Below are 26,234 nucleotides of genomic sequence, written 5' to 3' on the forward strand. Positions count from 1 at the left end.
CTCCGTCGTGTTTTGATCATTCAATCAGTTTATTTATTAAATGATTTATTTATTGTTCTTTGTAATAGTGTTTGTTGAGTCAGTTCTGTTGATTTGCACAGAAGCTTTAACTAGATGTTCACTGGTATGTCTTTAGAAAGAGTTTATCTTTATTACTCTGCTTGGGATTACACTTTCTGCTATGATGATGAAAAAAAAAAAAAACGCAAACTAAATATTGACATATTCAGATACTGACACAAAAGTACTGTAAGTACTGTAGTACTGTAAGAGAGTAAAATGATGGTGTTTTACAAGCAAAGGAAGAACAGTCTATCTTTATATAACTAATGTAAAACACACAAAATCAGCTCCATGTTCACATTCTAGTGAGTTATTCTCTGTGTTTTAGTGCTGATTTCAAGCATCCACTCTGCACACACTGAAGGTGAGTGAATCTCATCACATATTCACATGAGTGATTCTACACTGTTACAAACTAACTGTGAAAAGGAACGTTTTTATAATGATTTTAAATACACATTTTAAACAAGTTATTTGTTATTTGTGTGTTGTAACTAGAGGAATAAACTGTTTATCCAGTAAAAACAGCTGATTTTTATTATTTTATTGTCATATTTTATCATTGTGAATTGTTGTCATTGTACAGAAAGACCTAAACCCAAAGTGACCATTAAACCTGCTCAACATGTATTCAGAGGAGAGACAGTCACTCTCAGATGTGACATATATGATGGAGTCACTAGCTGGATCTACATCTGGAATAAAGAAGGTACATTCTTTTATTTCAGTGATCAGCCAGAACTCACATTCATGTCTGTTACTGAGTCTGACGCAGGTAAATACAGCTGTGAAGGATCAGAGACAGCACGATCACCCAGGTCACAAAAGAGTGATGCAGTTACACTGACAGTATCAGGTGAGTTTCATCATCCCTTCATAAACAGATGTTTAGCATGTTTTTTAGTGATGCCCATCTTCTTCATATTATGCAGGTTTTTTAAAGGTGAAGTCTATTTACACTTTTGAAAAGCTGGATTCTTGTGTCAAACATGGTATTTCTCTGCCAAATACACTCCATCAGGGTTCTTATAATTTTCTGAAAGGTTTTCTTTTGAGTCTGGCCCTGTATGACATCATAAAGAGCAGGATTCCTTGTGCACACATCAACCAGAGCTCGAGCAAAAGCCCACAAACACGCTTCATTCTGGTTACAGAAGTCATCAACAGCACTGCACGGGACTTGCTCGAGTCGAGAAGGATTTTACTTTTTGTTTTTGAGCACAGAAAAATTATCACATCATTAAAGTCATTTACACAATAACCGCTAAGCAAACAATTACAGCAGTTACCATTTCCACCTTATTTTCCCCGTAATTTGTACATTTTATGTGTCTGTCTTCTAGCTATTTTTACCTGTACAAAACGGCTTGTTTTGCTGCTTGATATTGTATCTTACAGTATTATGTTTATGTATTATCTTAATTATGAACTCACAGGTTTGTAGTGCAAACAGATTTAGTGTTTACTGCATGTTGTTATTAATCTTATAATTCCCTACACAGGCTAATGAACTGAAAGTCTCGCACATTCACAGAAAACGGCTTTCTTCCATATTGAAAAATAATATAGATAGAGACGTCCTGCTGTAGATGTTGTTGCTGCAGTTGTTCTTGCTGTTCACTTTCAGACTCTGGATCTAATTCTGGGTTGAATACACAGGTGCATCTCAATAAATTATAATGTCAGGGTGGGTTTTTGTCAAATGTGAGCCAAAATCATCACAATTTGAGTTGAATTACTGAAATAAACTTTTCCATGACATTGAGATTAGTGGTGGGCCGTTATTGGCGTTAACGTGCTGCGTTAACGAGAGACTCTTAAGGGGCGATAAAAACAAAAAATATTGCCATTAATCTATTCTCAAAGCTGGGTTGGGAGCTGGGTCTATACTAAGCAAGCTATGATGACTTTCACCTTGATATTTTATATAACCGACTGGCTGAGGTCAGCCTAAAAAGATGCTCAGGACAGCTGACGGGTCACTGCTGCGCATCGTCACGAAAGCTTATCTTTTACACATGTTTTTACGCCTTACCACTTGTCGATTTAAACATTAAAGCATCCAAACACAAGACGCGGAAAAGCTGAACGGAGTAGCTGGTTACTGGTGTTCGGTGCGGAGAGAGAGAGAGAGCCACGTATCACAGACAGCGACAGTGAACCGAGCTCTCTTCTGCGAAGAGAAAGGCGTCTCAAAACACTTGAACATCGAATTTGCTCATTTTTGCTCTTGTGCCGACAAATACATATATAAATAGCAAAACTGTAATAATGTGAGAAATGTTGAAGGTGTCTGAATAAATGTAGGTTTGATTATATATTTTATTTTTACATTGAAGACTATCCAGTGCTATTTTACATTTAATTACCTACAACTTGAAAAAAATTAGTTTACAGCTTTTTCAAGCACTTTGTGATGCATTTTGGAAACAGGAGATGAGCCCCATTTCTAATGCACCACCTAGCTTGATAAACCCCTTGTCAAAGACTGTTTGTCAATTTCAATTGGGTAACACACATATTCTGAATGCCTTCGGCAGAATTTGAATGAGCCATTTTAATCTAGATTAATCTAGATTGATCTAGATTAATTTCAAAATCACAGTGAGATTAATCTAGATTTAAAAAATTAATCTATGCCCACCACTAATTGAGATGCACCTGTATATGACAGGGTCTGATTTTTAGCCATAGTTAATTTAGGTAAATAAAGTTTACGTTCCTGTTTTATTTATTTCGATGTCACAGCTTGCAGACCATTGCTACACAAAAGCTTTGCGTGATTGACTCTTTAGCTCCGCCCAACGGCACGCCTCCAGGAGCTCGACTATTTTCAGATAGAAGCAGTACAGTTATATCCGTCTTTTATAAATCTAAAGCACTATTCGGACGGGACTAGTTTTCTAAACTACGTTTGAGTTTTGATTCTTACCACCTGACGTCTGTGATTTTCATGTACCAATTCGGACGGGACTAACATCTCCGTGTTTATTACAGAGGTGGGAGGGTCTGTTTTGTGCATCTGGGCGTCACAGAGATCACGCGCTCTGTATGCGTGCATCTAATTCATTCAGAATGATTGCCTTAGTATTATTACACAATAAACACTAAATGGCTAGTATAACAAAACCATGTTAATGTGTGGTTCCTTTAGTTTAACTTGTTTTACTTTTTTTTTTTTTTTTTATTAAACGTAGGCTAATTAAAACATTATGTAAATGAGTACATAAATTAACGTGAGTAATCTTACCTGATGCTGATATTACAATAGCCGGTATTAACAGTTTTCATGATCTTGCTCTTGATTTTATTATTATTTTTGTATTATTTATTTGCCGCTAAGCAAATATATCAAACATCCGCACGGCAAGAGCATCTACGGTAATTCACGTTGGCCAAGACACACAAGGAAACGGGTTGTGAAATAAAATATCACCGGCAATCACACACATTCGCATTCGGACGGGATTAGTTTTCTCCGAGGATCACTGAGTTTGCTGAAAAACAGTAGGTGATTTGCTCTGGAATTATCACAGAGGTTGTGTGAGAAAAACACAAGCAGATTTCTCTAACGACCCTCTATGAAACTAGTCCCGTCCGAATAGGGCTTAATAAAACTAAAAATTATTACGAAGGATACAGTACTACTCTATAGGTACTTAAGGTTAACATTAAATTGACAGAAGCTGTGTGTGTGTTATTTCTGCTTTAAACCAATTTGCCTCCCTCTTCAAACAAAGTCTCGCGAAAGGTTTGTCATGATGCATCTCAGCAATGGTTTTTCTTATTGGACTAAACTTGGTGACTAGTTGGTCGAGTCATCTGAGCATAGATACAAGGTTTAGTGACAGCACAACCTACTGCTCCGAAATGTTGGCAGTTTATCAAACACTAGTGATATCCCAATGTGGGGTTTATAAAGGCCTTCTGAAGCGACGCAATGCATATATGTATTAAAAATCTTATTATTTACAACTTTATAAACCTTAATCTCTATTTCTGCTACCTGTCATACAGGCATTCACGAGAGAGTGGTGTCCAGGGTTGACGTAGCATGTATGCAAACGCAGTGATAAATGTGGAAGTGAAGAACGCAGAAATGATGAACGTGGAAGAGAAGTGGGTGACGAGTGGGGCGGGGCAGAGAGACGTGGGCACGAGGAGTGAGGCCAGGTGAAGTGATTGGAGATGCGCTGCACCTGGCCTCACTCCTCATGCCCACGTCTCTCGGCCCCACCTCACTCGTCGCACAGTGGAAAGAGCAAAACAAAACACCGTTCACACATAAGTACAAAATGAATATTTGTAAATAAAATTGTCAGAGGATTTCGATATACTGTAAGCCAAGAGGACACTGGTTTATCTTTGCTGTAAACAAAACTTGTTTTTCACAAAACTAGCATATTTTCACTGGAGCTTATGCTACACCTACATGCTACGTCATCCCCTGGACGCCACTCTCTCGTGAATGCCTGTATGACAGTTAGAAATTACGGTTTATAAAGTTGTAAATAAGAATATTTTTCATACACATATGCATTGCGTCGCTTCATAAGGTCTTTATTAACCGTCTGTAGCCATGTGGACTTTTTTTATAATGGATGGGTCCTATTATTTTACTACAAATGTTGGGTTGCCATCCACTCACATTATAAAGCATTGATTAGCTGGACATTACTTAATACAACTCCGATTGTATTTTGTCTGAAAGAAGAAAGTCATATACACCTAGGATGGCTTGAGGGTGAGTAAATCATGGGGTAATTTACATTTTTGAGTGAACTATCCCTTTAAAGCAGGGCTGTACAGTGCAACATATATGAAAAACTGCGTCTGTGTAATAAATAAATTTACCACTATGTGTGCGATACAGTTTTACATGTTCATAACACAGTGACCTAATATTGTGAAGTGAATTCGTTATGCTTGTTTGTGTGTGTAAGATTGATTATACTTAGTATTTAGGGGTGTGCCCTAGGATGATTTTTGATCGTTTTCGTTTATGTCTCCACTATCTGCTTTTAAAGAAATATCATAGTATCGTGCTACAGCACACATTTTATCAGTTGCAGTTTTGGCACCGCCATATCAGTATACTGTACAATGCGACATACATTCACATCAAATATTAACAAATATTAACAGTAGAGTTACACTCACGAGACAGAGACAATGCACTTATGCACAATCACAAAACTACATTGTTTGCATCTGCTTTAAAGCCCTACCGGTTCAACATTTAATTCACAATTTGTTCTGCATGCACTTTTTCGGAGCGCGTACTCGTGAAGCGCGCACACACTAAGGCCCCGTCCACACGGAGACAGAGCTTACCCCAATCCGATCTTTTTTTTCCTCGTCTCAAGAAATATCCGCGTCCACACGAAACCGCAAAATGATGTAGTAAACATGCCAGACCAGTATGTGGCGCTGAAATTCTGACACAGAGATACACTAAAAAAAGGGAGAAGAAGACTTGGACTATGCTCATAAACCTTGCACGTGGTACACAAACGAACATGGAACAATACATTTATTAATCTGTGTTAATGTTAGTTAATAAAAAGACAATCGTTCAGTTTTTTTCATGTTTTTGTTGCTGTTACGTGACGTTGAGGTGTCTGACTAGGGGGAGCTGTGGGCTGATGACGTCATCGTTTCAGAAAATATACAGATTAGCCGTCCAGACGAAAACGCAAAGACGCCGTTTTCAAATTTATCCACTCTGGGACCCGCTTTCAAAAAATAGCGGTTTCACCTTATGAAAACGCCGGATCCGTGTGGACGAAACGCCTGTCCGATAAAAAATTTGTGCGTATTCACAGAAACGCGTCTCCGTGTGGACGGGGCCTAAGAGCCTGTCAAAAAGTGGCTGATTATTGGACTAAGTTGTTTGGTTACCCACATTCTTCAAAATAACTAAAAAACAAATTCAGGTTTATTGATGGTATACAAATAAAAAACCCTGATAGAACTGATAGAGAGATAAAGGAATTTTCATTTTCGGTGAACTATTCTTTTAATGTTAACAAAGCAACAAAATGCAGAGAAAAATCTTGAAACTAGACACACTAGAAAAAGTTACAGGCAGGTGAGTTTAATCTAATTTATTTGGATCTAAACTCTACAGGAAAGTCAACGTCGAGGGCCAGAGATGAGAAACCCTGACCATTTAAAATTCCCATGCAAACTGCTGTCTCTGCAAAAAAAACAAGTCTCAAAATGTTTCTAAACCTAAAATGCATGTATGCCCCGTTTGTGTTGTTTTACTACTTAAACAAGTATTTAAAGCATAGTTATTTACAATACACAGCATGGTTTTTAATCATATTCTTAGGGGGTGACCCCTCCCCTCCCCCACATATGGGTGATGTGAAACAGTGGGTCGAGCTCTGGGTTGTTAATTCAGAGGTTGTGGGTTTTTAACTTTGTTGCCTTTTAAGTATTTTCATGAGGATGTTAAACTTGTTTGTTCCTGTAATTTTTTGCATTGTCTGTGAAATCAAAATACATTAATGATTTACCAGTGAGGAGACAAGATCTTCTGCTGAAAACCTTTCATAAATGATCACACTGACTATATATTGACAGGTCCTCCTAAACCAACTCTGACTGTTGAGCCTCAGAGTTCAGTGTTCACTGGAGACTCAGTTACTCTGAGATGTGAGCTGATTCAGTCACAGAATGGATGGGAGTTTCTCTGGGGAAAAGACTCAAAGTCTGAATCTACTGAATCTGCAACTAAAACAATCAATCATGTGAAAGGCTCTGATGGAGGACAGTACAGGTGCAGAGCACGAAGAAGAGGATATTACACCGATTACAGTAAACCGGTAGTAGTTACAATATATGGCAAGTATTTTTACTTAATGCACATATACATTTATGAGACACTGAATAAGAGCAGTAATCAAGACTCGTCACGTGGCTCCATTTAGATGCAACCAAATAATCCAATAGTAATCAGATTGATGGCTCAATCGGACTGAATCAGTGTGTGCATGTAAAAATCAATTGCAATTTGAAGCTTGTGACATATGAACTCACACATCAGCCCGATGACTTTATTTAGTGTTAATATAGAACTCAGATTCATCAGTCTGAATGAATTTAGTCTGATTGAAACAAAAGTTGTGCATGCAAACAATGACACATGGTCAGATCCCCTTAGCATCACTCTTTTATGCCTTTAGCATTAGTTTTCAAAGTGCAGCGTACTCCATTGCTTTCAGTTGTATACACAGTGTTGGGCAAGCTACTTGGAAAATGTAGTGAGCTAAGCTACCAGTTACTTTACAGTAAATGAAGCTTCACTACGCTGAAGGTACCACCGCAAGACCTCCAAACAGTACAAAAAAAATGGCCAGGCTGGACCCTGATAACTTTTACAAGCAGCAACATATTTTCTCTCTGTTGTCTTGGTCAGTGCCATGTACTTGTCGAGGTACGGCCACGGTGACTCACTCCTCGGGACTAACTGTTCTCCGACCTCATCCTATGCCATCATTTCATCAAATAATTTTTTGCGTGACTGGCCAAGGAGTGGTACCATCTGGAGCAGAAGGTGGCGGTAATGCATCATAAATATAGTGGGTTGCTATCCACCGTAAACACGGACAAGATGAAGTAGTGCCGTCGCGTCACTACTGATCCAGGATCAGCGATCTTAGCAGTTGTATTTCCCGATTTGAGTTTGAGCTTCAGAAATGCTTGCGAAAATGTAGCTTGTGTGGAAGCTACCACACTACTTGGTAAAAAAAAAGAGCTTCGCTACTGAAAAGCTATTTGATTCAGAAAGTAGCGAAGCTACGACCAAGCTACTGAGAAATGTAGTTAAACTAGTAGCTTCGCTGCTTGTAGCGACGCTACTGCCCAATACTGTGTATACATTATGCTTCAGATCAAGATGCATTTAATTCTTTGCATGCATTTTTGAGCTGGGGATGGAGGAGTTTAATTTGCTCCTGAGCAAGCGATAAAGCTGCTGAATAAACTAAATAGACCTAATATATTGTCAAAATCATTACCCAATATATAACTTATGAGGGGAATACACTTCCCATTTCCTTCAGGCAGCACATTGATGCCAAAGTCTTTTTATTTAAGCAATGTAGTACCCTGTATGTCAAAAAATGACACTAAAGGTGTACCCTGTGGGTTAAAAAGTGAATATGTAACAAGTTTAGAGTGAGACTGTGTTGCAACAGCAGCTTTTCAGTCTAATCTGCTTTAGCATCACTGTTTTACAATCAAGTAACTGTGTACATACATTAAAACCAGAACATTATTTTCATTGTGAACTGTTGTCATTGTTTAGAAAGACCAAAACCCAAAGTGTCCATTAAACCTGCTCAACATGTGTTCAGAGGAGAAACAGTCACTCTCAGATGTGACATATATAATGAAGGAGTCACTAGCTGGATCTACCGCTGGTTTAAAGAAAGTTCAGTCAGTGTTTTCAGTTATCGACAGGAACACACACTCTGGTCTGTTACTGAGTCTGACGCAGGTAAATACTCCTGTTATGGATCAGAGACAGCAGGATCACGCTGGTCACAAATGAGTGATAAAGTTACTCTGACAGTCTCAGGTGAGGTTCATCATCTCTTCACACACACACAAACACACGTTTAACATGTTATTAATGAGTGATTTCTCTGTTTCAGATCCCAGAGCAGTTTTAAGTGTTTCTCCACAGAACTGGTTGACTGAAGGAGATCCAGTGACTCTGATCTGTGAGGTTCACAGCTTCTCTACAGGCTGGACGTTCAGCTGGTTCACTTTAACTGTCTCACCAGGTAAGTTATAATGTGCTTCATGTGCTAACTTCTGATTAGCTGATTTGATTCAAGCCCAAAATACCATTTAATATCCATTCTCTGGTTCTCCAGATCAGTATGATCAGCTGTCAGACAGCAGCAGAGGAGCAGGAGGAAACTACACGGTCAGTTCTGTTGCTCTAAATCACACAGGAGTTTATGTGTGCAGAGCAGAGAGAGAGAAATCAGTCTATAAAACACTGTTCAGCAACACACAGCTGCTGTGGGTCACTGGTGAGTTCAAACAGAGTTAAACTATCGGCTCATATCTAATCAAGAATATTTCTATACTCAAATCTGAAACTACAGCTGTGATTGTCTTCTCAGGTGTTTCTCCTCCAGTCTCTCTGATCGTCAGTCCCAGCAGAACTCAACACTTCACATCTGTCTCTCTCTCTCTGAGCTGTGAGGACCAGAGTAACTCTACTGGATGGAGAGTGAGAAGATACACAGACGGTGGACGGCTAGAAGATTGTTCATTACGTGGAGGATCTACATGTACATTCAGCTCCACGGTCCCATCACACACTGGAGTGTACTGGTGTGAGTCTGAATCTGGAGAGAAACATCATCCTGTTAATATCACTGTACACTGTGAGTCTGTGTTTCTGTATTTAATCACTTTACAATCAGTTTACAATCAATGCAGGAAACAGGTTGATTAATCATCAGTGGACAAAAAACACTCAATGAGGAAGCAGTACCAAAAAAGTAATCATTTATAAAATGAAACTATTTATGTGATCGGTGTGTGTTTGCTCTGTTTCTGTAGCTGGTGTGATTCTGGAGAGTCCTGTTCATCCTGTGACTGAAGGAAATCATCTGATTCTGCGCTGTTTATATCAACATACAACCCCAGCAAACCTCAGAGCTGATTTCTATAAAGATGGATCACTCATCCAGAATCAAACTACAGAGATGAACATCACCGCTGTCTCAAAGTCACATGAGGGTTTCTACTACTGCAAACACCCGACGAGAGGAGAGTCACCCAAGAGCTGGATCTCAGTCAGGGATAAGAGTGAGAGCTATAAACACTATTGAAATATTTCTGTAGACTTTACAGCACTAATCTAAATTTAAAAATATATCTCAGCTTCCGCAGACTCAAGGTCTTATAAACCCATGATAATTGGAGTGACTGCAGGACTGACTGTCACTTTTTTCATCATTGTCTTCTTGGTCCTGATGTGGCGCTACAGAAACAAAAAAGGTTAGATTCATTTTTCATGACACATTTGCAAATGCTAGCTCTGATTCTAATGCTTGTGAGCTTCTATCCCACAACAGCCTGAGATACTCTTCTGCTTTTCAGTTTTCAACCGCACTATACAAAATAAATTAACAAATTGGGTTATCACAGGGATTCCTTTTTTTTTCTTTTTTGCAGAACTGAAGAACATTTATAAAATATAAATAACCATCCATTACCATAACCAAAAAAAAACCTGGCTATGCGCTCTCTACTAGAATAACTGAGACTTGTCATGGCACTTGTAAACTGTTGTTGTTCTCTTGTTGACCTGACTGCTTCTATTGTTCTCATTTGTAAGTCGCTTTGGATAAAAGCGTCTGCTAAATGATTAAATGTAAATGTAAATTTTCCACCATGAAGAGCTTTTTTTCTATTGAAAAGGTTCCTTTTGAAGTTAGAATTTATTCCTGGATCCACAGATGCCAATAAAGACATTTTATGTTTGTGTAGGTGGAAGATCTCAGTCTCAGTCTCCCTCTGCCGTCAGTCAACAGCAGAGCCTCAGTCAGACATCAGAGCAGAACCAGAGAGAAGCGCGAGACAAGACACTGCTGTCTGGTCAGTCTTTACCCTCTACCCATAAATCTATACCTTTACAGGCTGAGATGGAAGACACTTACAGGTAACTTCAAACTGACAGGATGGATCTGACAATTAAATAATGTTTTACTTTTCTAAAGTGTATATATATATATATATATATATATATATATATATATATATATATATATATATATATATATATATATATATATATATATATATATATATATATATATATATATATATATATATAAATATTTATATATATATATATATATATACACACTAAGTAGACATCGAAAACGCCTCTTTTACGTGCAGCGGCGGAATAAAGTGTATTTGCAGCTTTTGACCGCTGAGTGACGCTTTAACCACAAGTTATCAAACAAGCGCATCAAAGCACATTTTCGCAAATAGACGTCAGTTTTGCCTCCTGACGTGTTACATTTGACTGCTTCAGTCACGGAAAATGAAAGAAAAACACTATAGTTTAAATATTTAATATATTTAATATTTAATATTCACAGATGAAAGTTTGGTATTTATGAAGTAATGTGCATTTCTTAGAACAAATTCAAGCAGGATAAATATCAAGCCTGTGCCTGAGTCTGTGCTTATATTTTCTAAGCTACATGGTATTAAACCATATTTTAGATTTGACACATATAAAAGGTGTGCAGTATTATCTATATTATATTAATTATGCATTATATTATTCAAAAGAAATTGTGGTTTACTTTGCATCGGAGCATTAAAAGTGGTAGCCTATTTTAGGGGGGTAGGCTACATGGATTAATATGTAATGTCAATATTTTAATATATCATGCCTATATTTTAATTTATATTTTAAATATAAATATATTTTTTCCTTTAATAAAACAACATGCATTTTTGTTATTCGTTACCTGTCCTTTATTTTGACATAACTTATTGGGAAAAAGACATTTGTCTGTAAACTGATTAAGAAATTGTTTCATGTTTAAATGTGAAGCACTGTATAATTTCGTTCCCATTATTTAGGCCTAATTTGCCTCAAACAATAAACAAATAAAATTAAACCGGCACGATTAAATCTTTGAAACTTTAAAGAATTAATAAAACGTCCTCACAATTAAACTCAAGTTCTCTCATTATAATCAACAACATTCACACGATGAAAAAAAAAGCTTTAGTAATTTTAAAGGGAACCTTCTTTATTGCTTTTAAGGGTAATATCATACGGCCTAAAACAAAAATTCAATTTATTTATTTATTTTTTTTAAAACCTGATTTATGATTTAAATCCATTTGTAAATCAATATTCAAATGACGAAGAAATTTTACAAAACAAGTTTTAATATAGTTCTTTATCATTCATCTAGCAGTCAAATTTATAACTGCAACAAGATGATTTAAAAAAAAACAGTACTGTTATACCTAAATGCTGGAAAGACCTTTATTTTTATTTTATTTTTATTTTTTTTAATACTAGCCCATCTTGCATTTAACCATCCACTCATCTTTAAAAGCTGTTCAGATTAACAGATTAAAACTGGCAGCTCTGCAGTGAGTCAGGGACAAAGGACCTGTTAATATATTTTCTAGTTTATATTTCCATCTCGTTATGCCACTGGTTTAGTTTTTTTTTTTTTTTTTTAGAACTTGTTTGTAAATAGAGCAGGAACTTTCTGTGTGTCTACACCGGACGCGGAAGTTGTCATCTGTGCCCCACAGCGAAAAGTGTGTCTAAACTTGATGACATCACACTATAGTGTCAAATCATCTGAATACAGTATCAGTACATTTCATCATAAACAGAACGAGCATCAGTTCACTGATGGGGATCGTGTCCATCACTGGGTTCTGCTGTCTTTTGTTGGATCGTTCCACTTGTGTCTGGTGTAGACCTGGCATGCGTTTTTTATTGTTTTATTTTACAGCCCTGCTTGTTTTAACGTTTTTATTAAATATCTGTATTGACTGCATGGTCATATTATCAAATTATTTACTGCCATGCGACCTACAAAGTAAAGCTTGGTGAGTCGATGAACGAGCATTGCTGCAGGTTGATTTTTGGCGGATGTTTGTTTCGTCAGGTGAAACATCTCTCTCACTCGCAGCAGAGTCTGTGAGCAGCAACAACTTCCCCTTCGCGCGCACTTATACCAGAAACACGCTCCGCCTTCACCCAGTGAATAAAGTATTTCAGTATGTTTGAAATGATATGTTCATAACATAGCATATAAAATAATAATAATAATAATTTAAAAAAATAACAGGAGAGTTTCAAAGTGGCTTAAGCTATGTGTAAACTTTTTCCCTATATCACATGCCAAACTAATAACATTGTAAGCATTACATCTTTAATTGCTGCTTTCTGCTGTGAAAATTTTGTTTGTGATGAAAATAACATCTTTGTCAGTTTTTTTTATCTAAACAGATCGATAAACTTCTTCAAGATTTCAAAATCAGATAGCATGCTGATAATGTAGTAGCACTGTACGATTACATTTGTTTGAACGCATTATTGCAAAAGTGATTGAGTGTGAATCTGTTTAAATCATGCTTTAACCTGAAAATAATCAGTAAAAGAAACAGACTAACTCTTAACATCCCGCTCAACTCTTGCAGTCATTGTAACCTTCTGATCAAGCTATAGCTAAATATGTTTAACATGAATTCTTGCTGAATATGCAGTTATATGGCTGTTGGCATGAATTGTACTCGTGATGGAGCGCTCTGGGAGCAGGTGAAAACCACGACGCTCATAATCAAGTGTTTGTGCAAAAATTATTAATGTGCATTAATGACAGGGAGACGCCGTCTCATCACTTAAATTTTTACATGATAATGAGTGTATAATTTTTTAATTAACATAATATCGTGGTGTCTCACATAAATTAAAAATATATCTACAGAAGGCTTGAAATGTTTTTAAACGGAAACGAACAGTGTAATGTGTGAATGTTGCATTTCTCTCGTCGGAGAGAGCCAGTACTATGAATATAACCAAAACAACAGTCCTATATAAACCGGTTCAGCAAGTGAAAGCCTCATAAGACACTGTCCATATGAAAGAGCAATTCACACATTTATCTCGACCCCCACAAGCCATGAATAACTACCCAAAACCCAACCCCCTCCAGCTGAACAGAATTCGGTCTGTGTTTTGGCTCTGAGGAACGGTGTGTTACTGAAACATGCCTGCACTCAGCAGCACTACTCTTTGTATTCATAATTTTCTCGCAGCCCATATTATTATTTTCACAAGGCCATAATGATAATAACAAATCATCATTTAATAATTAATAATTATTGTAATGGCGATCGTACCACAAAAAAAAACATTTGAGGGAATTTGAAGTCGTCTCCAACGCGTAATGGTGCAAGAAATCAGGTCTCCCATGGCACTCGATTAACACTTTATTCAATGAAGAATATAATTACTTACAAACACTGCTGCTTGCATTACTGATGTCAATTGAGCTCATCCATATACAACATTAAACATAGTGCCAATAGCTATGGGAGGCCCTTTCAGCATAAAAACGTCCCAGCGTTACTCGTCGTAATTATATTTTTACTAGTAACAATTCAATTAAAGAGCTCTATAATTTAATTTTTACTAGTAACAATTACAATTATAGAGCTCTATAATTCAATTTTTACTAGTAACAATTATGATTGTAGAGCTCTCTAATTGAATTATAGAGCTCTGCAATTGTATTCTTACTAGTAACAACTGAATTAAAGAGCTCTATAATTCAATTTTTACTAGTAACAATTCCAATTAGAGAGCTCTACAATTCATTTATTACTAGTAAGAATACAATTGCAGAGCTCTGTAATTCAGTTGTTACTAGTAATAATCCAATTGCAGAGCTCTGCAATTCCACTAGAGAGCTCTCTAATTCAATTGTTACTAGTAAAAACTGAATTATAGAGCTCTCTAATTGTAATTGTTACTAGTAAAAACTGAATTAGAGAGCTCTTTAATTCAATTCTTACTAGTAACAATTCCAATTACAGAGCTCTATAATTGTATTATTACTAGTAGAAACTCCTATTCATGAGATGCAAAACAGATTGCAGATATCCCGCCTACAAAAGTGCATTTCAAAATAAAAGCCCTGTAGCGTGGTTCTAAAGTATCCTGAAATATTTTAAAGACTTAGGTAACATTAATCATGTTCACATTAAAGCAAAATTAAGATGATACCTGAGATGAATATTTACAGTGTTTAGAATTGATATGCAATAATAGAATGATTGTGTTTGTTGTTTAGTAAAATAGAAAACATTAGGCCAAATAGTCTTAAACTTTTTTATAAATTGTGACTCGGGGTTAAATCTAGCCTAAAGTTTTTTTCAAGTTTTTTTTTTTTTTTCTTCTTCTTTTTTTCTCCAGGTTGCAATATTGTTTTATATTTTGCCTTCAAATAAGCTTATGCCTGTTGTGGTTGCATGTGTTTGTTGTTAAGTAAAATGAACAAGAGAACACTGAGGAATTCTGACTGTGCATTTAACTCTTTTGTATATATAAATATATATATTATCGTTAGTCTCATATCATAATTGATAAAAGTTATATTTCAATGTTTTTGGTAAACAAGAAAAAAATTTTTTTTAGAAATCACATTGTTATTTTTTATTGATATTATAACAGTACATTCAACCAGATGTGTGAACAAGTATGCAAAAAAAAAAGATCCATCATCAATTGCCTAACCAATAAAAGTGACTTAGGCAGAATATGCCATGACTTTCTCTTACATATAAAATGCAAACATAACAAAACTTGTTTTACTCTCCTAAATGTAACCAAGATGTGTAACTTGTGAACCCTAACCAAGTTGTTTCTTATTAATGTCTAACCTTAACCACTGTTTTCCTTTTCTACCCTTAATCAAAGTTCCACTTAGGTGCTGTGCAAACATAACCAAAGTTTTTTTTATTCTCCTAAATATAACCAAGATGTATAATTTGTCCTGACGGCAGTAATGGGATGGGACTGTAGGCAGTCCAGAGAGCCATTCTTTCAGGAAGGTCTGGTCAACATCTGATATGGGCACACATGGGCCAGTCTTGTTGATCTCGGGTTTACACGGATCAGTTTTGGATTTTAACCATTATCCGATGGTTCTGGGGGCAAAGCAAAGTGTTGAACAGAAAAGATTCTTACACACAGGTAGTTTACGTCTATCTGCCAGTTGCAGGTGGTATAATAGGGACGTTGTTCTCCAAGATGCAACAACACCTTTCTTCTGTTTTATGGGCACATTTTGGACTAGAGTCTGGATATACAGCTTGTGTGTCTCCCAGAAAGGCATGGACCAGAAATTGTTGAAGATATCTGTTCCATGCTCTTCAGTCAGTTTCTCTGACTTTAAGCAGTGATGTGATGTGTAGGGTGGGCCCATGGTCTTTGGTGGTCTCTCCTGTCCCATTGGATTCTTCTAATTCTCCCCCTTAAGACGCTTCTCCTTTATCAGCTCTCTCGTCCACATATCTGGCCTTGGGCGCCTATGACGTTGAACGGCAGAAGTTTCAAGTACATCTCCTGCATCTCCTTCACTGACAGCTCCTTGAGCTGTGTCTGTATCACTACCATTATCTGGGCTGTCATCTTTCTCAGGTGTATAGTCCTCATTCAAGACAGTGTCGTCGATTTCACTATTTGACGATAAATCAGGATCTGATTCTGCTCTGGAGGCTTTACTGGCCGTTTCCTCTTCTATTTGTTGCCACATGTCTACGCCATTACCTTCTTTCTCAGATCTGCTCTCATCTAAATCCTCCAACTCCACTACATGGGTATCAACTTTATTTCCTGACATTAAAACAGAAAATGGAGTGCTGTTGAGTATTTTAACTCAGTAAATCATGTTAAATTCATAGGTCCACTGAAAAAAAAAAAAAAAAAAAAAAAAAAATCTAAATCTTACCAAATACTTCTTATGTCTAGTCAAAATGTCTAATTCATATAAAAAACAATTTTACTTTTTTTTATTTTACTATTTTTACTTTTATTTGCATTTAAAATAAAAAGTAAATGCTTGAAAAATTACTTCACTTTATTTTTTACAGCATCTTTGCATATCTGAACCCTTTCCAGCAGTGACTGTATGATTTTGAGATACATCCTTTCACATTGAGGACATTTGAAGGAACTCAAACCCAAATATTTAAAAAGATTCCAACATTCACTGATGCTTCAGAAGGAAACAAGATGCATTAAGAGCTGGGGGGTAAAAACTTTTGGAATTTGAAGATCAAGGTAAATTGTACTTAATTTGTGTACCGGGAAACATACAAGTATCTTCTGTTGCTTAAGAAGGGCAGAACTAAATGGAAAACAATTATATTTCAACAAAATAAGAAAAATTTAGCCATCTTCATTGTGTTCAAAAGTTTTCACCCCCCAGCTCTTAATGCATCTAGTTTCCTTCTGGAGCATCAGTGAATGTTTGAATCTTTTTAAATAGTTGTGTTTGAGTCCCTCAAATGTCCTCAGTGTGAAAAGATGCATCTCAAAATCATAAAGTCACTGCTGGAAAGGGTTCAAATATGCAAAGATACTGGAAAACTGAAGAATCTGCAGGACTTTAAAGATTTTTCTGAAGAACGCTGCTCAGTTTAACTGTTCAGAACAAACAAGGGACTCATGCACAACCATCACAAAACAGAAAGACAGTCGAGGATCATCAGGTAACAGAACACAGTATATATAACTTTTGAGTGGGGTTATTTTAATAATTTCAGCAATTCTTTTGTCTTGTGGACTAAATGTTAATATCTTTTATGTACAATATCTTACTCAGGACAGTACTAAATAAAAAATAACATGCATTTAGTATGATCTCTCTTATTTTTTGAAAATTACTCATATTTTCACAGATTCTGCAAGGGGTGCCCAAACTTTCGATCCCCACTGTAAATGCATAAAAACTATCTTGTACTATTATGATCATTATTATTATCAATATCATTATTATTATTATCATTACTATTACTATCATCATTATCATAGATTTTGGAATTTTATCATAGACCTTTCAGTGTCCCACATTATCACTAAAGAAAAATGAAATGTTGGGTTTAATTAAAAATATTATGTCAACAGGTTCCACACAATTTGTTTAACTAATCTCAACAAACAATAACTTAGTTCATTTTACAAAAGATGTTAAAGTAAACTAAATTAACAAACTTTAGTAGAATCAACAAACAATAATTTAGTTCATTGTACATGAAAGTTATAATTGATGATGTCAAAGAAAAATTAACGATTCCACTTCCGAAACACTGCCCACTTCAATAAAGATTTAATAAGACTATATGACCGAATCCATAAATAAGAGTGCAGTCATCCAATACAATTCAACATCGCTTTTTAATTAAGATCCATCAAACAGACCACAAACACACGTTTGAAATGTAATGTTACATTTCCCACAATTTATTTGTGAGATTTGTTCTAAATTACATTAGAACAAGTTCATTAACTCAACTGTCATCTGTTATTACTCAGGTACCTATCTAATGGTGCTACACTTCTGCAAGAGGGTGACAGAACAACAATTACCCATAATACACTGCAAAATCCTCAGCCAATGAGATTCAAGTCTGTATTGGTTTTATTAATCTGTTACTTTTATGCAACAGTTATGTTGGCTGAACAAATCATTTTTAAGTAAAGCTGACAATACACACTTTTTTGTTGAATGAACTAGACTAAATTAAGTTCACATTGTTAAAGTAAATTGGCAAAAGTGAAAGTACATTTTTTTGAGTGTAGGAAGCACTAGATTGTTTTTAGACAACTTGCAGTAAGAGCACTAATATGTCTATAATTTCTTTTATGAATGTGTTACCTGCATTTTCTCTTTTTATTTTGTTAGGAGACGTCCTGGGGTTTTTAAAATGGTATTGTGTTTGAATTTAATGTTTTGGCTACAAATCGCAGATATTGCAGACTGCTCAGCCCTGCCTCTCCACCGTGTACTTCGTCCATGTCAGCTGGGGGCGCCAAAGTTTCCCGCCTTCCTGTTTATATACCCCAGTTGAATATGCATAAGGCACGATTAGCATAATGATATGTCACCGATTACAGAGCTCTGTAATGCAATTGTTACTAGTAAGAATTGCTATTGTAGAGCTCTGTAATTCAATTTGAACTAGTAATATTGCAATTACAGAGCTCTCTAATTCTAATTGTTACTAGTAAGAACTGAATTATGGAGCTCTGTAACTTAATTCTTACTAGTAACAATTCAATTAGAGAGCTCTGTAATTTAATTATAGAGCTCTATAATCAAATTGTTACTAGTAAAAATTGAATTAGAGAGCTCTATAATTAAATTATTACTAGTAAGAATTGCAATTAGAGAGCTCTGCAATTGAATTCTTACTAGTAATAATTTGATTATAGAGCTCTATAAATTAATTACAGAGCTCTCTAATTGAATTGTTACTAGTAACAATTGAATTAGAGAGCTCTGTAATTCAATTAGAGAGCTCTGCAATTACACATATCTTTAATGTGTATTTTTACTAGTAATAAATCAATTGAAGAGCTCTGTAATTCAATTGTTACTAGTAAGAATTCAATTAGAGAGCTCTATAATGGTAATTGTTACTAGTAATAATTCAATTAGAGAGCTCTATAATTGTAATTGTTACTAGTAAGAATTCAATTAGAGAGCTCTATAATTGTAATTGTTACTAGTAAGAATTCAATTAGAGAGCTCTATAATCATAATTGTTACTAGTAACAATTGAATTAGAGAGCTCTATAATCCGAATTGTTACTAGTAACAATTGAATTGCAGAGCTCTATAATTAAAAATGAATGGAAGTCAATGGAGACATATGACTAGTAATAAATGAATTGTAGAGCTCTCTAATTGGAATTGTTACTAGTAACAATTGAATTAGAGAGCTCTATAATCATAATTGTTACTAGTAAAAATTCAATTAGAGAGCTCTATAATTGTAATTGTTACTAGTAAGAATTCAATTAGAGAGCTCTCTAATTGTAATTGTTACTAGTAAGAATTCAATTAGAGAGCTCTATAATCATAATTGTTACTAGTAATAATTGAATTATAGAGCTCTATAATTGTAATTGTTACTAGTACAAATTAAATTATAGAGCTCTTTAATTGAATTGTTACTAGTAAAAATATAATTAAGACGAGTAACGCTGGGACGTTTTTATGCTGAAAGGGCCTCCCATAAATAGCTGAACATGATCAAACCACCTGCACGCATGCACGGTTGAAAAACTATGTGGCTTCTCCTGATCGTCCTGCTGGCTCATCTGTGTCTTAATCATATAGCCTCCACAACTAGCATAATGCCATGCCTATGCCCCCTAGTGTGCAGGTGGAAGAACGTCACCCCCATGCAACTTACCACCAACAAAAAACATAACACATCAAAATTGGCTACAACACACCGGCCCCTGATTGTTACTCTATAATAATGTAACAATTAAACACCATACAAACAATGGAGCCAATAAAATATCCATCATGCACATATGGGCTTTTAGTTCATAATGTCCATGTATACATCAATCTTTATCCTGCTTCTTGCAGAAGACAAATCTTTGTGACTGGTCTCTCCAGAATGTTGCATTTGGTCTGAACTTTAACAGACCGCACAAGTCCCCGTGGGTCAGGAAAGGTCTGCAGTACTTTCCCTAACATCCAGGATCCACGAGGGGCAGTAGAGTCTGCCACAATGACTATGTCTCCAATGATGAAGCTTCTCTTGTCCTTAGACCACCGTTGTCGTTCCTGTAACAGAGGTAAGTACTCCCGGATCCATCTGTGCCAGAAGAGATCCGATAAGAACTGAACTTGCCTCCAACGTCGTTTTGTGTATAAATCACTCTTCTCAAAAAGCCCAGGTGGGAGTGCAGGTTTGCCTTTCAACAAGAGGATGTGATTTGGGGTCAAGGGTTCCAGATCATTAGGATCATTTGACAATTTAGTGATTGGACGGTCATTCAATATGGCTTCCACCTCACATAAAAGAGTCTGTAATCCCTCATCATCCATACTTTGCTGATGAAGGACTGAGTTCAGCACCTGTCTGACCATACGAATGATTCGTTCCCATGTTCCACCATGATGTGATGCAGTAGGAGTGTTGAAGCTCCATTTCACTCCTGACTGAAGTAATGCCTTTTGAATTTTTTGATGATTAAGAGCAGACAGAGCCTCTCTTAGCTCACGTTCTGTACCAACAAAATTAGTTCCATTATCTGATCTGATGTGCGATACCTGGCCTCTTCTAGATATGAATCTGCGCAGTGCATTGATACAAGAACTGGTATCCAATGAATATGCCATTTCCAAATGCACTGCCCTACTGGCCATGCAGGTAAAGATAACACCATAGCGCTTTATAAAGCTGCGGCCTCTCTTCACTTCAAAAGGCCCGAAGTAGTCAACACCCACACTTGTGAATGGTGGGAGGTCAGGTTGAATTCTGTCTTTTGGCAAATCTGCCATCTTTTGTTCACCCAGCCTCCCTCTAAAGCGTCTACAAATGACGCAAGATGAAATAATCTTTCTAGCAGCAGCATTTGCACTGGTAATCCAATACCGCTGACGAAGTCGAGAAAGCAGGTGATTTCTTCCACAATGTCCTAACTGCTCATGAATGTGGCGAAGAATGAGAGTGGAGATATGTTGGTCTTTAGCTAAAATGACTGGATGTTTCATGCCCTCAGGCATTGCTGCTCTACTGAGCCTTCCACCCACTCTCAAGAGCCCCTTTTCTAATACTGGATCAAGTTTGTAAATATGACTGCTTTTCTTCACTCCAGATGTTCCCTCTTTCAAAACAGTTATTTCCTCATTGAACCGGTCTAATTGACACACTGTAAACCCCGACAAGTTAACTTAACTCAAATCGTTTGAGTAAACAGATTGCCTTGATTTAAACCATGTAAGTTTTAAATCTTTGCATTCAAGTGATTAAGTGATTAACTAAGTGCTGATTGAGAATTAGTGATGAACAGCTGCTGTTAACAAACAGAATCACTGAAGAAAAGAGAAACACAAGAACTACTACAACTGACTTCAGACACAGCCTTAGATGAAATCAACTGAAATAAAATACATGAAATCTCTCAAGATCTGATTAAACAACCCCACAAACAGCATCACCAGCTCCACTTATTAATAACCAGACTGACTTTATTTCTGTCAGACGTCTACAGAAGATCTTATTGAGAATGAACTAAGGTTTAGATGTTGATTTATTGTTTCATTTGAAGTAACCATGTTAGAGATCAGTGTTTGCTTTAGTTGGGCTCTTGACCCTTGATTTCTGTCTTAGTCTTTTCTCTGGCTGTTATAACCGTGTGTTTCTAAAACACATTTGTTTTAACTCAAAAGCCCAGAAGAAATATCATCAGGTGTTAACCTGTACCTAGGTGTAGGTTGTTATACTTTATATTGGTGATAATCATCAATTATTGATTCATAAGAAGTCTAATCTCTGATGACATAAGTGTTATGTAATTTGATTGATTATAGTAAAAGTGATTCTAAGAGCCAGTGGTTCTGTGATAATCAGTTAATACAAAGACTTTCCAAACAGTGTGGTCTTCTACAGTGTCAAACAGTCACACACAGACATCAATAATCAGCATATGAACCTCAACAATGGTGACCATAAAAAAAAAAAAATGCTGCAGAGCATGCTGGGAGCCATGGATGAGTTTTGTTCTACAATAGTACCCAGCATGCATTGCAGCATGTTTTTTTGTCACCATTGTAGAGGTTCATATTCTGATAATTGATATCTGTGTTTGACCAGTTGCTGGCATAGAAGACAAAAGTATGTGTACAAAATGTTTATGAAGTCATTTTAATATTAATTGACTATTACAGAATCACTGGCTCTTAGTGTCATTTTTACTAGGTCCACTTCTACTAATTGCACATCAGAGATTAGACTCCACATGGATCAATAACTGTGAATAATAATGAATAATTACCATCACCTTTATAAAGTATAACAACCTACATCTAGGTACAGGTTAACACTTGATGGCATTTCTTCTGGGCTTTTGAGTTACAACAAATGTGTTTTAGAAACACATGGTTATAACAGCCAGAGAAAAGACTAAGACAGAAATCAAGGGTCAAGAGCCCAACTAAAGCAAACACTGATCTCTAACATGGTTACTTCAAATGAAACAATAAATCAACATCTAAACCTTAGTTCATTCTCAATAAGATCTTCTGTAGACGTCTGACAGAAATAAAGTCAGTCTGGTTATTAATAAGTGGAGCTGGTGATGCTGTTTGTGGGGTTGTTTAATCAGATCTTGAGAGATTTCATGTATTTTATTTCAGTTGATTTCATCTAAGGCTGTGTCTGAAGTCAGTTGTAGTAGTTCTTGTGTTTCTCTTTTCTTCAGTGATTCTGTTTGTTAACAGCAGCTGTTCATCACTAATTCTCAATCAGCACTTAGTTAATCACTTAATCACTTAATTGCAATGTACATCTTTCAATGAACTCAACTGAATTAAGTTCAGAGTACTCATAACTGTTAGTTTTTTCAACTTAAATGGTTTAAGGCAATCAGTTTCCTCAAACGGTTTGAGTTAACATAACTTGTCAGGTTTGAGTGAGGCTGTGTCTGAAGTCAGCTGTTGTTCCTTTCTCTCTTTTCTTCAGTAATTATGTTTGTTAACAGCAGGTGTTCATCACTAAAGCTCAATGAATCACTTAATCACTTAATTGCAATGTATATCTTCTTTCAGGGAACTCAACTGAATTAAGTTCAGAGTACTCATAACTGTTAGTTTTTTCAACTAAAATGGTTTAAGGCAATTGGTTTCCTCAAACGGTTTGAGTTGAGTTAACTTGTCGGGTTTTACAGTGCAGTGTCGAATGATGGCATTTTCAGAGGTTTCAAGATTTTCAGGGGACATGATTTGACCAGTCAGTGTGGTTCTGAATATTTGCATCTCCTTTTCCACTTTGTTCTTTTGTTGAATTATATCAAGTCCACTGCTGGACACAGAAGCTTGTATTTCTCTTCTCTTCTGACTTAACAGCAGCAACATGTTTCTCACCTGTAGAAAACAAGCAGCTGAAATCTTTAGCCTTTTCCATGAAGAGAAATAATTTATCAACTGATTTGTTGAATTCTGTGCATCTGTGTTGACAGTGTTTGTTACATTTAGGACATCTTTAATGACTACAGCATTAACTGTAGCCTCTCTTTTGACCTCTGGGTCATCACTGCTGACAGAGACAGAATCCACAATGTTAACAGGCCATTCCCTTTCATTCTTTAGAAGAAAATCTGGGCCATGGATCCATCTGCTGCCTGTGAGCAGGTACTCAATTTTTACCCCACGTGAAGCCTCATCAGCAGGATTCTGCTTTGTATCAACATACCTCCACTGTGAAACAGCAGTGGTTTCTCTTATTGTTGAGATCCTATTGGCCACAAAGGTATGACAACGCTTTGTTTCATTCCTAATGTACTTCAGTACAGTTGTGCTGTCGCTCCAAAAAGTAGAATTCTCCAACTCCAGCTGCAATTCTGTTTTCAACATCCTATCAATTCGAACTGCAAGCACAGCAGCAGTTAGCTCCATCCTTGGGATTGTCACTTTCTTTAATGGAGCAACTCTTGCTTTTCCTAGAATAAAGGCAAGATGAATTTTCTTCTTGTCATTCTGCATCCTCAGGTATGATACTGTACCATATCCGTCCTCGCTGGCATCAGAGAAGTGATGTAATGGGGCACTGGTAAGCGGTCCAAAATCTTTTGGCTTAATGCATCTTGGTATGCTAAATGTACTAAGCTTTCTTAAATCTTCTAGCCACCCTACCCACTGTAGTTGGCAGTTTGGGGAAATGTGATCATCCCAACCACAGTTCAACCTACAGAGATTTTGCAGCATCAACTTGGCAGGTAAAGCAAAGGGTGCTAAAAATCCAATGGGATCGTACACGGAGCTTATTACAGACAAGATACCTCGTCTTGTCAGTGGTCTTTCCTGGACTGCCATTTTGAACCTAAAGGTGTCAGTTTCTGCACACCATTGCAGTCCAAGTGTTCTCTCGACAGGGAGATTATCTCTGTCGAGATTCAATTGTTTCACTTCTTTAGCTCTTTTTTCCACATCAATAGATTCCAACACTGACCTGCTGTTGCTAATCCATTTCACCAGCCGAAACCCCCCTGACTGGCATACAGTTGTCAGATCTCTTACCAGGGCTATGGCCTCTGCTTCTGAAGGTAGGGACTTCAAGCAGTCATCCACATAGAAATTGTGCTTGATCGTGTCCGTCACGTGTACTGGAAACTTTGCCCTGTTGTCCTCAGCGGTTTTTCTTAGGGCAAAACTGGCACAGCTGGGTGATGATATTGCACCGAACAGATGAACAATCATTCTATATTCAGTAAGATGTTGTGTTAATTCGCCAGTTGGCCACCACAGGAAGCGAAGAAAATCAACATCCTGTTTTGTCACTTTAACTTGATGATACATCGCCTGTATATCAGCCATCACTGCTACAACTTCTTGACGAAACCTAATCAGAACTCCAAGCAATGAATTTGTCAAATCAGGTCCCTGAAGTAGCTGACTGTTGAGCGACATCCCCTTAAAGCTTGCACCACAGTCAAATACTACCCGCAACGTTCCCTTTTTTGCATGGTACACGCCATGATGCGGGACGTACCAGACTTTTCCTTCTTTTCCTTTCCTTTGATTTTCTGGCACCTTTTCTGCATATCCTTTATTTATGACATCACTCACAAAGTGAGTATATTCTTCTTTAAAGGTAGCATTTTTCATTAATTTCCTTTTCAAACAGAGGGCCCTTTGTTCAGCAACATGACGGTTGTTGGGCATGATAACATTTTCCTCCCTGAAAGGTAATCTCATGCAGTAATGACCATTGCAGAGTTCAACTGAACTGTTCATGATCTCCATAAACTTGACATCTTCTCTAGACATTTCTGGCTTTTCCTCTGTTAATTTCTCATTAAAGTCATGGTTATATTGCTTCACCAACAGTTCCTCTATGTTAGCAATAGATATTCGATTGACTGTACTGGTAGGGTAGCTACTTCCAGTCTCATTGCCTCCTCTTAGTGGTCCATTAATAACCCATCCCAATAGGGTTCTGACAGCATAAGGTCCTCCATCCTTGCTGTTTACCACTTGCCATGGTTCCATTACTTTTGAAACGTTGGTTCCAATCAATAGATCCACATCCGCATTGATGACAGGAATTTCCACAGAGTGTAAATGTGGCCAGGCACTTAGCTCTTCTTGTCGTGGAATGTTATCACGAGTCACAGGCATCACATATTGTGTAAATACATCAGGCAATTCAAAGAAAGTATTACTATTGAGTGCAGATACTTCCAGTCCTGAGATGATATGACTGTCGACAAACTTTTCTTGACTCATGGTTCTCAACAGGATCTTGGCATTTTTTCCTCTCACCTTTAGTTCCCTCATGAGTCGCTCAGAGCAGAAGGTGGCTGTGCTGCCTGGATCTAAAAATGCATAGGTTTT

General features: G+C 36.8%; 2 protein-coding genes across 2 annotated transcripts in view; one reads left to right on the plus strand and one right to left on the minus strand.

Annotated features, from left to right (window-relative positions):
- The window catches only part of LOC128028710 (Fc receptor-like protein 5), a 10,360-nt gene extending 260 nt beyond the window's left edge, over positions 1–10,100 (plus strand). The window contains exons 2-8 of the mRNA XM_052616024.1: positions 392–427; positions 8,381–8,653; positions 8,730–8,861; positions 8,955–9,116; positions 9,210–9,476; positions 9,655–9,903; positions 9,979–10,100. Coding sequence (XP_052471984.1) covers positions 392–427; positions 8,381–8,653; positions 8,730–8,861; positions 8,955–9,116; positions 9,210–9,476; positions 9,655–9,903; positions 9,979–10,100 — 1,241 coding nt within the window. The remainder of the gene's footprint in view (positions 1–391; positions 428–8,380; positions 8,654–8,729; positions 8,862–8,954; positions 9,117–9,209; positions 9,477–9,654; positions 9,904–9,978) is intronic.
- A 6,015-nt stretch (positions 10,101–16,115) lies between these two features.
- Positions 16,116–25,874, minus strand: LOC128028879 (uncharacterized). Its single transcript, XM_052616198.1, has 2 exons — positions 24,023–25,874; positions 16,116–16,489 (listed from the first exon to the last, which is right to left on the minus strand). The coding sequence occupies exons 1-2, from the start codon at positions 25,665–25,667 to the stop codon at positions 16,116–16,118; spliced, it is 2,019 nt and encodes a 672-aa protein (XP_052472158.1). The 5' UTR covers positions 25,668–25,874.
- Positions 25,875–26,234: the final 360 nt, after the last annotated feature.

This window comes from Carassius gibelio, chromosome A15, assembly GCF_023724105.1.
Source record: "Carassius gibelio isolate Cgi1373 ecotype wild population from Czech Republic chromosome A15, carGib1.2-hapl.c, whole genome shotgun sequence".
NCBI lineage: Eukaryota > Metazoa > Chordata > Actinopteri > Cypriniformes > Cyprinidae > Carassius > Carassius gibelio.

Coding starts and splice junctions, on each gene's coding strand:
- LOC128028879 (XM_052616198.1), bottom strand. CDS start 25,667: ATGTCTAGAGAAGATGTCAAGTTTATGGAGATCATGAACAGTTCAGTT. Junction 16,490..24,022: donor AATTGAGTACCTGCTCACAG/GCAGCAGATGGA, acceptor TTTTAATGTCAG/GAAATAAAGTTGATACCCAT.